This window comes from Panthera leo, chromosome C2, assembly GCF_018350215.1.
Source record: "Panthera leo isolate Ple1 chromosome C2, P.leo_Ple1_pat1.1, whole genome shotgun sequence".
Taxonomy (NCBI): Eukaryota; Metazoa; Chordata; class Mammalia; order Carnivora; family Felidae; genus Panthera; species Panthera leo.
Genome location: NC_056687.1, coordinates 48,955,493 through 48,968,963, shown reverse-complemented (window position 1 = coordinate 48,968,963; position 13,471 = coordinate 48,955,493). Strand labels below are relative to the sequence as shown.

The window sequence follows — 13,471 nt, the reverse complement described above, 5'->3', positions numbered from 1 at the left end:
ACCCCCCCCTCCCCTCCCCCTCTCTTCCCCAGCCTGAGGGGTCTTGAGGTGACAGCGACAGCAACTGCGACTCCAGCAGGAGGAAGAGAAGATGGACAAGGGGAAGGCCGGGCGACGTCGATCTTCATCCGGTGAGAACGGGTCGGAGGAGGGCTGAGCATATTCTCTTCAACCTTGGGCAAATGGGAGGTACAGGCGGCGACGGGTGCGGCGGCGCGGACCAGAGAGGGCTCGGGCTCGAGCTCCCGTGGGGGCTCGGGCTCCCGTTCGCGCGGGGAGGGGAGGGGCGGGGAGGGTACGAGCGGAGGGGCGCGCACAATGGAAGACTCCCGGGGCGCCCCCGCCTCTGCCAGTCGGAGACCGAGTCCTAGCTGTCATCAAAGCGCTGGCCGCTCTTAACCCCAACACCCCTTCAGGTTTTCCCTCGTCCCCCGAACACCTTGCGTGAGTCTCGTCGGCCCAGGAATCTTCCCGGTTGGCTTGCCGCTCCCCTGCCACGCCTTCTTCCAATTCCACCAGTGTACCAGTTTCACTTCCAGCCCCTGACCCCACTTTTTCTCTATTTCTTTGATTCTCGATTCAGCTTCCTTCTCACCCCCTTACCTCGGGGCAGGTATAGCAGCGGCCGCAAAGGGGGAGAGGCGGGGCTTGTTAATTGACACTTCGTCGCTCAGATCAGCGCTGCGACGGGTTTCGTTCTTTTGAACAGGCCCTCTTAATAACCTTTTTCTTTTCCAGCCTCCTGCTGCTTCTTCCAGAAGTGATTAAAAAGTCGAACAAAGGATTTGAAGTTGTGCTTCCATTGTGTTTTTATTCTCCGTGTATTTTTGTTTTTGAAATTGCTTTATGGCTTCAGCTCGGGGTACTACATGTTGGAAACACAAAAGTGGAGTTGTAAGACAAGAGGTAGAGCTCCTCGTAGTCAACAAGTTTTTGTCAAAGATCTCATCTGCTAAGAGTACCTCATTTCCTCGTGTTAAGTCCTGTGGATGCACTGGAGGAGGAGAGGGGGAGGAGTCTATTTTTAATAAGCTTACAGTTCAGTCCACAAACTAACACCCAGTGAATCAGTTAATTCATTGTCTCCTTTCTTACTGTACCGTTTATTTTTGCAGAGACAGTCTTAGCAATTACAAATTTGTTAGGAGTCTCGATGGCAGTGCGTCTCAAACCTTTTTCTGCCTTATTTGCAAAGGAGGAGTGAACAGGATTTCTGGGACATTGCTTGAAGCAGTTAAAAACCTGACTCCCTTTTCATAAGCAACTGTGTGTGTGTGTGTGTGTGTGTGTGTGTGTGTGTGTGTGTGTGTGTGTTTTCTAGGGATATTCTTTGCCTTTGAAAGTATGTGCATTACATATATGAAAGTACCAGCCTGCAATAGATCAGTGTTTATTTTAATATACTTTTTTTCCTCTTCTAAGACCTTCATGTAAAATTTACACATTAGGAAAATGCGCATTGTTCATCTGCTGCCAATTGCATGCTTTCTAACAGAGCTTTAGGGATTATTATTCTTCAGTTTAAGATGCACAGCCTTTTTTCAATTAAGTGCATTTCATCTTAATACATTTCTTTTGAGGGGGAGCAGCAAGATATTAACCCTGTCCTTCAGCAAATCCCATCTCCTTTCACTTGTCACATTTATTACAGTTAACATGATGCAACTAGCCGTGGGAGGTAAAATTTGAAAACACAGCTGTTATTTCATAAAAGATAGTGATGTTTATGTTACCTATACCTCTGGAGAAGATTTTTTTTTTTTTTCCTGGTGATTTTCTTTTTGGAGCTGTCCTTTTTGAAAAATAATTGCTATTGTATAAAACCCATTCTCAAATCTAATATTACCTAGCTGTTTTCCAGTATTCATCTGGTTTTAAGAGACGAATATTAATTTTTAAGAATGATTCTAAAGTATGTTTAATTTTCTCCACAGATTATCAGAAATAAAACTAATCAGTTGGTTTGAAGGGATTCTGGATTCTGTGTGATATTTGTATACATATATTTGCCATTTCATTAGGAGTGGTTGCTAACTTGAACTTATGACTGGAAGTGACATTTGTGGTCATCAGAATTTCCAAGTACCCAAAGAGAGGAATTTGATTAATAGGAAGAATTCTATTTAGTTAGAAGTAGAATGTGGATGGCAGTAGGGGAAAAAAAAAAAATGAAGTTTCAAAGTTTCCTCTGTGAGACTGCACTAGGTTTCCCTAAAACATACACCTAAAGAAGAAACTGTGAAGGGTTACATAGTGTATTGCTGATATATCTTTTAGTTGCAAGTAGCACTCACTTGCAATTGGTTTAAGTTAAACACAAAACAAGTATTTATGGATTCATGTAACTGATAACTCTAAGAGTGGGATGGTTTCCAGCATGGTTATAATCTGCTTTAGGCACTGGTTCTTAAGGTGTGTTGGGGACCTCTGGGTTCCCTGAGACCCTTCTGGGTCTGTGAGGTCAAAATTATTTTTGTAACAATTCTAAGACACTGTTTACCTTTTCCTCTTATTCTCCCACATGTGTACAGTAGAGTTTTCCAGAGGCTACATGACATGTATCACAACAAATTGAATGCAGAAACAGATGGGGGGGGGGGGGGGAAACAGTTGTCTTTTATTAAGCTAGACATGAAAGAGATTTGCAAATAAGTAAAATACTGCCATTCTTCTCAACATTAAAACAATTATTTTTCATGTAATACTTGAGCCATGTTAGCATGCAATGAGTTTATTTTTAAATGAATTGATATTTTAAAATTAAAAGAAAAATTTTATAAGTAGAAGAATCACAAAAGCTCTGATTAACTTACTTTTCTGTAATGTGTCCATTAATCAGGAATTAAGCACAAAACACCTTTGAGCAGTGAGACGAGAAATTACAAAGTCTGTATGCTAAAGTTTACTTGTGAGAAGCTTCTCTAGCTTTTCTTCAGAGTACGTTGTATCTATATTTTAAAATTATTTGTAACCCCAATGAGCATGAATATCTTATTTTCAAGTTCACAGAATATCAAAAGCAGTAAATTAAATGGGACACAGATAAAAAATTCACTGGTGCCAAAGACGGGTCCACTAACAACTGAGTAAAATAATAATTAAATAATGCACAGGTCATTCAAGGGAGAATGACCATTAGAAATGTTTAATAACAAAAGTATAACAGATAAATTAGAGTCATAGATAACAATTTTCAAATGAATCTTTGATTTCAAACAGGAAATTTCAAGTGAATTTCAGGTTTTCAATGGATTGCTTCAGGCAACATGCAAGGAATCTGTGTTCACTTTCATTTAAGTTAAGGGTACATATGTTGAGTACTTTGGTACTAAGCAGTGTACTAAGAATTTTAGGGACTTTAATTCTTTCAAAAGCCCTGTGAAGTGGTTATTATTTCTGATATACAGATGAGAAAACTGGATTTAGAGAGGGTAAGCAACTGTTAGCAATAGCAAGTAAGAAGCAGAGCCAGGATTCAAAGTCTGGTCTGATTACAAAATATATAATTTTAACTTCTTTTGCTGTCACAGGGCATGGGTAAGTCTCACTTGGAAAAAAGAAGTTTCTGTGGACAAATAAGTATGAGAGCTGTAGTTACAAGAAAAATTAATTTATTGCAGAATTTTTAGAGCCTTTGTTACGCTATAGTACACTGAGCCTCTGCAAAAGAGTAGCTGAGCATGCACTGTTATTCAAACTTGTTTGATTGTGAAACTCTTCTCTCCTCCCCCCCCCCCCCCCCCCCCGTTCTTTCTTGAGGATCTAGTGTCCCATGATGATATGCCTTTATTTTTTTAGTAGGCCCTGGTGCTGTCTGCATATTTTGCATTATAGGTGTAATGAACGATACTTGAAGGTCAAAATCAGAATCTGCAATTAATCATGATAAAACTACATTATGTGCATAGATGTTAGCTGAAGCCATTGGCATGAATGGAATTACCCACAGAACGTACAGAGTGAAAAACATCTTGAATCACATACATTTAATTTCAATGTAAAGAGGAAGAGACATTGGTGGGCAGATGGGCAAATTAGGAAACAAGGAGAGTGAAAAGCAGTGTAAATTACAGAGTTAAAATAGTGTGAGAGTGCTGAATTTGGCAATTAGGAGGTTACTTTTACCACTGATTTTAGTAGGACGGAAGCCAGATTTCAAGAGGCTGAATGAAACAAGGAAAACAAAATGTAAAAAAAAAAAAAAAAAAAAAAAAAGAAAAAAAAAAGAAAAAAAAAAGAGATTTCTGAACAATTTGGAGTAGGACATTAGGTAGAAAGGAATTTTTTTTCCTTAAGACTCTAAGACACTTAAATCAGATTGGTATGGAGCTGGAAAGGGGTCAGTGGAAAGAGAAAGATATTAAGTAGGAGATAATTGATGGGGTGAGGTTCCAAAAGAAATGGGGGAGATTGGAATCGAGTTTCTTGAGATGTGCAGAAAGGAGGGAAGATGGTTAAAGATACAAATAAATTTTGAGAAGTTAATGATATTGTAGTCATGGCTTTTAAGTGAAGCAAAGAAAGATCATCTTTTGAAAAAACAAAAAGGACTTTCAAGTGGTAATAGGAGCTCAAAATGGAATAAGTAGTCAGGGATGAATAAAAGAACTGTTAACTAACTTTGAAAGTCTTTGTTAAAACAAGTGTGAATTTTGGGGCACCTGGGTGGCTCAGTAGGTTAAGTGGCTGACTTGGGCTCAGGTCATGATCTTGCAGGCCATGGGTTTGAGCCCTGTGTGGGGCTCTGTGCACATAGCTTAGAGCCTGGAGCCTGCTTCAACTTCTGTCTCCCTCTCTCTCTGCCCCTCCCCTGTTCACACTGTATGTGTCTCTCTCAAAAATGAATAAACATTAAAAGAAAAAAAAACAAGTGTGAGTTTTGTAGTTAGTAGTAGTAATAGTAGTAAGTAGTATTTGCAGTTACTATTATGTGACTTTCTTCAGAAGTGCTAACAAGTCTAAGAGCAAGAATTTGGGGCAAAAAACATATCTTTTATAAAGGGAGAGGGAGCTAATAACACATTTGCAGATTTTTTTTTTTTTTAAGTTTATTTTGAGAGAGAGAATCCCACGCAGCCTCCACACTGTCTGTGTAGAGCCTGATGCGGGGCTCAATCTCAAGAACTGTGTCAAAATCAAGAGTCGGAACTTAACTGACAGAACCACCCAGATACCCCTGAAAATGTTTTTGTAGAATATTCCCAATGTAACTCTCACCTTTTGCTTCATTCCCCCGCTTCCCAATTACAAAAATCTATCTGGTCATATGGTTCAACCAACATTTGTTGAACACCTATTGGACTTTTGCTGGGTGATATTTTATTTAGTTCTTAGAGCCAAGTTTTCTTCTTTTTTCTATTGTCATCATATATATTATTTAATGAAGACATTTTGTGAGAACTTGCTGCTCTTCAGATTATTTTTTGACCTTTATGTTTAGTCCATTAGATTCTGTAAAATATATCAATGTAAATTCAAATTCTAACAGGTTAATTTAAAACAAAGGATAGCTGTGAGAGGATTTATTTTATTACACTGTGTATTTCATTTAGATATTAAATGATAATTTTTACCATGTCTTTGTAGAAATTGTCACAGAAGGAAAAAGGAAAAAGTCTTCATCTTCTGAGTTACATAAGGTATGCATTAGTTTTGCTTTTAATCTGTTCATTATCTTCAGAGTTACTAATATTGAAAGTATTTTGCTATTTAGTTTTTAAACAAAAATTTAAAGAAAATATAAAAACTTAATCAGTGTTTTATAGGGAATGGTATATCCTAATTATTTCAAGGGTTAACCAAGAAAATTTCTGGGATGTGACTTACTTAAATCATTGTGAGATGTATCAGTACAGTTTCCAGACCTTATTTTAGATTTTATATAAAACATAACCCAGCATTTCTTTGATAACTGAATATATTAGTTATCATTCATTCATTTTAATACTGTAGATATACAAAAGTTGTGCTCAAGTCATGTGCTGAAAATTACTATTTAAAATATTTCCTGTGAAACTTTAAAAAAAATTTATTTAGTTCTTTTATGTAAGCCAAGAGTAGCAAAAGAAGCAAAATGAAGTTTCTACCTATGTAGAAAGTGTTTCAAAAAATATAATTTGTTTTTAGAAAAATGATCTTTTTTCCTCTAGAATTTTGTGATATTTTATTTATTTAAGTTTATTCTGAGAGAGAGAGAGAGAGAGAGAGAGAGAGAGAGAGAGAATGCAAGTGGGGGAGGGCTGGAGAGAGAGAGGGAGAGACAGAGAATTCCAAGCAGGCTCTGCACTGTCAGTGCAAAGCCTGATGGAGGGCTCTAGCCTGTGAGATCACAGCCTCAGCCGAAGTCTGATGCTTAAAGGAGCCACCCAGGCGCCCCTAGCATTTTGTGACTTAAACACAGTAGTATCCTGATATACATTGTAATAATTTATTAGACACCTTTTACTGAAGCATTCCAAATTATGCAGAGAGGACTTTTAATTTGACAGAGAGAACTTTAATTTGGTACATTTCATGGAACAAAGAGGGAGAAGAAACCATAAAGAGGGCTTTGAGAGAGAATCAAGAGCACACAGACCACAAGACCAAACAGAAAGTATGGCTTTAGGTACTCTTCTGCCTTGGCTTACTTCACATTTGTGGAGCGTGGATTTGTGTGTGGATTCACTCAAAATTCTGGATTTGGCTTCAGTGGCGTAAATGAGGGGGATAAAAAGAAATTCTCACATTGCTACCATTCCCAATTTTAAATACCTCTGTATTGACTACTGCTGCTTCTGTGTTTAATACCTCCAGTGAAGTGAAATGCTCTGTTTTAGGCTGTTGCTTCATGCAGTTGAATCTGAAAGTCCACCATTAGAAGTTCATAGTATTGAGTAAATACATTTGTTTTATTTTTAGATGAACTGCACTATTTTTTTTTAACTTTTTATTTTCCAGTACCTTTAGATTTACAGAAAATTTACAGAAATAGTACAGCGTTTGCATCTACCCTTCACTCAGCTTCCCCTAGTGTTAATATCTTACATAACCACAGTGCAATGACCACAATTAAGAAATTAATGTTGGTACAATACTTTAAGCTACAGACATTTGGATTTCTTAAGGTTTTTTAAAGATTTTGTTTTGGGGGGGCCTGGGTGTCTCAGTCGGTTAAGCATCCGATGTTGGCTCAGGTCATGATCTCATGGTTCACGAGTTTAAGCCCTGTATCAGGCTCTGTACTGACAGCTCGGAGCCTGAAGCCTGCTTCGGATTCTGTGTCCCCATCTCTCTCTGCCCCTCCCCCACTCGCACTCTGTCTGTCTCTCTCAATAATAAATAAACATTAAAAAAAATCTTATTTTAAAGTAATCTCTACACTCAATGTGGGGTTTGAACTCAAAACCCTGAAATCTCACGCGCCACCGACTGAGCCAGCCAGGTGCCCCAGTTTTGTTTTGTTTTCTTTTTTTTTTCACACTAATGTCATTTTTCTGTTCCAGGATCCCACGTTGCATTTAGGTGTCATGTCTCCTTGATTTCCTTCATTCTGTGACAGTTCTTCAGTCTGTATTCCTTCATGGTCATGACATTTTAAAAGAGTACTGTGATTTTTTTCAGTATTTTGTTGAATATCTCTCAATTTGGCTTTGTCTCTGGTTTCTTATAATTAGATTAAAGTTATGGTGTTTTGGAAAGAATATGTGATGTGCCCTTCTCAGTGTATCTTATCAGTGTAACCATTACTGGTTATGTCAGTCCTGACTGCCTGCTTAAGATGGCTTCTATCTGGTTACTCCTTCACTTTGTAATAGGTATCTTGGGAGAGCTACTTTGAATCTGTACTGCAAATACACTGTTTCTTAAACTTTCGCTCACTGTTTAACCACCTAGTGGTGGATCTTGCCTGCAGCGATTGTGTATACAATAGTCTATTGGTGATTTTCTATTTCCCTCATTCCCTTCATATTTATTAATTGAAGTTCTTCTGTAAGGGAGACCTGCCCCTCTTCCCTCCTTATTTATTTATTCAGTTATTTATTTTTATCAATATGGATTCATAGGTATTTTATTCTATGGGTTATAATTTATTGTAGCATTATTGGTTTTGTTGCTCAAATGTTCTAGCTTTGGTATTGGCAGATCTTTTAGTTTGGCTTCTGTGCCCTTTGGACATGCTGCTTTTTTTTTTTTTTTTTTAAGTTTATTTATTTTGAGGGGGAAGAGGGGCAGAGAGGGAGGAAGAGAGAACCTAGCGCGCTTGAATCTGTGAGATCATGACCTGAGCTGAAGTCAAGAGTCAGGTGCTTAAATGATTGAATAACCCAGGTGCCCCTCAGTACTGATACTTTTTTAAAAAAAATTTTTTTTAGTGTTTATTTATTTTTGAGAGATGGAGAAAGAGCACAAGTGGGGAAGGAGCAGAGAGAGAGGGAGACACAGAATCCAAAGCAGGCTCCAGGCTCTGAGCTGTCAGCACAGAGCCTGATGCGGGGCTCGAACTCACGAACGATGAGATAATGACCTGAGCTGAAGTCGGCGCTTAACCAACTGAGCCACCCAGGTGCCCCAGTATATTAAATTCTTAAAAAAATTTTTTTTTAATATTTATTTATTTTTGAGAGGGAGAGAGTGCAAGCAGAAGATGGGCAGAGAGAGAGAGAGGGAGACACAGAATCTGAAGCAGGCTCCAGACTCAGCTGTCAGCACAGAGTCCGACATGGGGCTCGAACCTACCAACGGCAAGATAATGACCTGAGCTGTAGTCAGATACTTAACCAACTGCGCCATGCAGGTGCCCCAGCATATTAAATTCTTGTTAGTAGTTTATATTACTGCTTTTTCTCTCAAGGTAGCTAGGGAAATAAATTACTGAAAGAATTAGGGCTGTGATGGGTATAGGTACAAGACACTGATACATTTTGACTTTAAAGTATTTGAAAAATATTTCTGAAGGGGCCCCTGGATGGCTCAGTCAGTTAAGCATCAGACTGTTGATTTCAGCTCAGGTCATGGTCTCATGGTTTGTGAGTTTGAGCCCTGCATAGGGCTCTGTGCTGACAGTGCAGAGCCTGCTTGGGATTCTCTGTCTCTGCCCCTCCCATTGCTCGCTCTCTCTTTCAAAATAAACAAATAAACTTAAAAAAATTTTTTTCTAAAGCAATACCAGTTTGTTGTAGAGAAATTAGAAAAGTGAGTTGAGGAAAAAAGACCACTCAGGCAGGACCAAAATTAAGGTTTGGATGTATATCTTCCTAGTTTTCCTATTTTTTTTTTGTTTTTATTTTAACTTGTTTTATGTTTTATTTTTTTTAAATTTACATCCAAATTAGTTAGCATATAACTAATAGTTACGTAGTACCTAGTTACATAGTACATAGTTACATAGTTTCGTGTCCCTTCGAAACAGCATACCTGTATCCCTTGGATAAATGCCTAGTAGTGCAATTGCTGGGTCATAGGGTAGCTCTATTTTTAATTTTTTGAGGAACCTTCATACTGTTTTCCAGAGTGGCTGCACCAGCTTGCATTCCCACCTAGTTTTTCTATTTGCATATCCATGTATAACAAACACATATTTAAATATTAAAAAATAGAAAACCACAGAATACTGTTTTATAATTTGCTTTTTCTGCTTAACTATATATTATGAACATCATTTTCTGAAATCAAATTTAAAGTATGGCTCAGTAGGTATTTGTTGAGTACTTAACATGTATTGGACACTATACTAGGCATAAGTACCAGGAAAACAGTAGCAAACATTTTTAATGGCTACATTGTATTCAGTTATATGGGTGTATCACAGTTAATTTAATCAATATCCTATTGTATTTTTGAGTTTTGTTTGTTTGTTTGTTTTTTAAGTAAACTACACCCAACATGGGGCTCAAACTCATGACACGGAGATCAGGAGTCACATGTTTTACTAACTGAGCTAGCCAGGCACCCCTTGAATTGTTTTTAATTAAAAAAAGAAATTATGAACAGTGCTGTAGTTGTTATCCTTGTAGCTAAATCTCTGGAACATCATTATTTCCTAAATTATTCCTGGCCTTTTTTTTTTTTTTTTGGATATATTTTTTTAAGTTTATTTATTTTGAGAGAGAGAGAGAGAGATAGAGTATGAGCAGGGGAGGGGTGGAGAGAGAGGGAATCCCAAGCTTATAGCGCAGAGACTGACTGATGTGGGGCTCCAACTCACTAACTGTGAGACATGACCTGAGTGAAGCCAGGAGTCGGATGCTTAACTGACTGAGCCACCCAGGTGCCACTGGCCTTTTAATAGCTGAATGTAGGTTAATTCAAGCCTGTTCACCCTCTCACTCCCTGTTTTGTTTTTTTTTTTCAAGTTTATATATTTATTTTGAGAGAGAAAGAGAGAGGGAGGGAGAGAGAGAGAAAAAGAGAAAACACATGGGGGGAGGAGCAGAGAGATTGGCAGAGAGAGAATTTCAAGCAGTCTCCTTTCAGTGCGGGCTGGAACTTACCATGAGATCATGACCTGAGCTGAGATCAAGAGTCATATGCTTAATTTTAATTGACTGAGCCAACCAGGTGCCCCAAAGCTGATATCTTGGTATATGTGAAGTAAGAGTGTGAATACCTTGAATTCTGCTAATGGGGGATCCATAGTTTTTGGATTTACGTATGAGGAAGTTGCTATTCTAGTTTGAATATTGAAAAATAAGAGTTTAAAAAATTATTTATTTATTTATTTTGAGAGGGTGGGGATGGGGAGACAGAGAGTGAGAGGGAGAGAGAATTCTAAGCAGGCTCTGCACTTCAGAGGGCTGAATCTCATGAACCATGAGATCATGACCTGAGCAGAGATCAAGAGTCCGACACTTAATCAACTGATCCATCCAAGCACCCTGAAAAATAAGACTTTTATTCTTCCTTGGTAAGTAATAGCCATACCTTTGGACAGACCCCCAATTTTCTTTAAATAATAACTTTATATTTAAGTAGTATCTGAATAAGTAAGCGATTAAGATTCTGAAGTTCTGTATTAAGAACATGGCAGAGATCATTTTAGCCTGAACAATTTAATGAGCATATGTTAGTAATGTGTAACTTGTCAGTGGATTCCAGCATCTTTTTTTTCTCCTGGATTATCTGCTTTTGATAGCATTTTCTTTTTGAAGGCTATACTATAATGAATCAGGTATAGAATGAACCTGAAGGTGACTACATGACTTGATCTGCTGAAGAGCTTGTTTAGTATTACATTTGAACATTAGTAAGTAAAATAAATGTTCTTGAGCTTTGTTTTGGGGAAGTTATTAGAGTTCTATTGATATATTTAAGTGTAATGTGAAGGGAAGGAGATTTAGAACCCATTTTTGCCTTAAAAGTTTAAATTTGAATCTTTATTAGAAGCCTGTTGAAATACTTGAGAGTGTTAGGAGTTCCTTCTGATTCTTGTAAATGGAATTATAATGTATGCTTTATAGAATCATGAATAGCTTAGAATCTTTATTGGTTGTACACAGCTGAGACCATGATTAAAATTTGTGTAAGACTAGATCAAGTTGTTGCAAAAAGGCTTACATTATTTTTTTTATCAGTCATTAAGAAAAAAGTGAGCGTGGAAAAAACTGACAGTAGTTAGTTGTACCTGAAATCTGCTTGTCCTATGCTTGTATACAATATTAGTGTGAGAGATTTAAATCTATAATTTATTAATCAGGAAGCTACAGCAGAGGCTTTTCTGGAGCTTTAAATATTAATATTTTTTCCCTTACCTTTAACAGTTGCATTGTATTCCTATCAAAACATTTGGAAGCGGGGCGCCTGGGTGGCGCAGTCGGTTAAGCGTCCGACTTCAGCCAGGTCACGATCTCGCGGTCCGTGAGTTCGAACCCCGCGTCAGGCTCTGGGCTGATGGCTCGGAGCCTGGAGCCTGTTTCCGATTCTGTGTCTCCCTCTCTCTCTCTGCCCCTCCCCCGTTCATGCTCTGTCTCTCTCTGTCCCAAAAATAAATAAAAAACGTTGAAAAAAAAAATTAAAAAAAAAAAAAAAACATTTGGAAGCTAGGAAAACACAAAAATGAAAATAAAATTCATCTCTTATCTCACTAGAGATAATCACTGTCAAACATTGTTATGTACAGCCTTTCACATTTTATTTCTATTCATGGATTTTTTTTTTTTTGCCTTATAAAGAAAGATCATTCTGAATCTGTGTTTTTCTTTTATACTTATTTTATTTGAAATAATTTCTTTTTTTTTTTAAAGTTTATTTTTTTTTTTGGTAATCTCTCCACCCAGTTTGAGTAGGGCTCAAACTCATGACCCTGAGATCAGGAGTTGCATGCTTTTCTGACTGAGGCAGTCAGGCTCCCCCAAAATAATTTCTTAATATCATTAATTTTCTGGAACATGTTATTTAATAACAACTGAATAGTATCTTACTTGGTTTAATTTTGCCATAATTTTGTATTATTGTTCTTCTATTATTTCTAGTTTTTCTATATTAAAATAATATGTGGTCTATATCCCTTTTCATAAATATTTATATATACTTTTATTTTCAAAGCTTTTAATGCTAGTTTATAGAGTTTTAATAAATATCCGTATTTCATGTGTCTATACTTTGGAGGGAATAGAGAACTGCCCTTTTTCTTTTAATGTTTGTTTATTTTTGAGAGAGAGAGAGAGAGAGAGAGAGAGAGAGAGAATGAGCAGGGGAAGGGCAGAGAGAGAGGGAGAGGAGAATCCTAAGTGGGCTGCACAGTGTCAGTGTAGAGCCTGTCACGGGCTCAGTCTCACAAACCATAAGATAATGACCTGAGCTGGAATCAGGAAGTCAGATGCTTAACCAGCTGAGCTCCCATGTGCCCCAAGAACTGCCCTTTTTGAATATAGGATAAATTATATTTTGTGTCTGTCCTAATGGAAGTATACATAAATATTTATTAGGGTAAATAATTCATTGATACTGAGTATAAGCCATTCATAGGTAAAATGATTGAAAACAAGTTACTGTGGAAAAAGAATATAAAATCTTCTACAGAAGACATCAGCAGTATTTTATAAGAAACTAATTTTACAGAATACACAGTACTTTTCTAAATTTTAGTTACTGTCCTACAAGTTTGAACTGGGTAACTTTTTTTTCTTTCTTTCTTTTTTTTTTTAATATCCAAGGTAGTTAACATATAGTGTAGTATTGGTTTCAGGAGTAGAGTTTAGTGATTTATCACCTACATATAACACCCAGTGCTCATCCCAACAAGTGCCCTTCTTAATGCCCATCACCCATTTAGCCCATTTCCTTCCCCTTTCCCCTCCAGCAACCCTCATTTTGCTCTCACTATTTAAGTCTCTTATGAAAAAAAAAGTCTCTTATGGTTTGCCTCCCTATTTTTAACTTATTTTTACTTCCTTTTCTCTATGCTCATCTGTTTTGTTTCTTAAATTCCACAGATGAGTAAAATTGTATAATATTTGTCTTTCTCTGATTGACTTATTTTGCTTAGTGTAAT

At 37.3% G+C, this 13,471-nt stretch overlaps 1 protein-coding gene across 9 annotated transcripts in view; it reads left to right on the top strand.

Annotated features, from left to right (window-relative positions):
- The window catches only part of SENP7 (SUMO specific peptidase 7), a 149,081-nt gene that overhangs the window by 966 nt on the left and 134,644 nt on the right, over nt 1-13,471 (top strand). For 6 of the 9 annotated variants that reach the window (XM_042954739.1, XM_042954738.1, XM_042954737.1 and 3 more), the window contains exons 1-2: nt 8-131; nt 5,587-5,639. In XM_042954739.1, coding sequence (XP_042810673.1) covers nt 92-131; nt 5,587-5,639 — 93 coding nt within the window. In that variant the 5' untranslated portion in view covers nt 8-91. Of the gene's footprint in view, nt 1-7; nt 132-5,586; nt 5,640-10,793; nt 10,886-13,471 lie in introns of those variants that run through there. The other 3 variants (XM_042954733.1, XM_042954734.1, XM_042954735.1) reach the window with 3 other exon arrangements.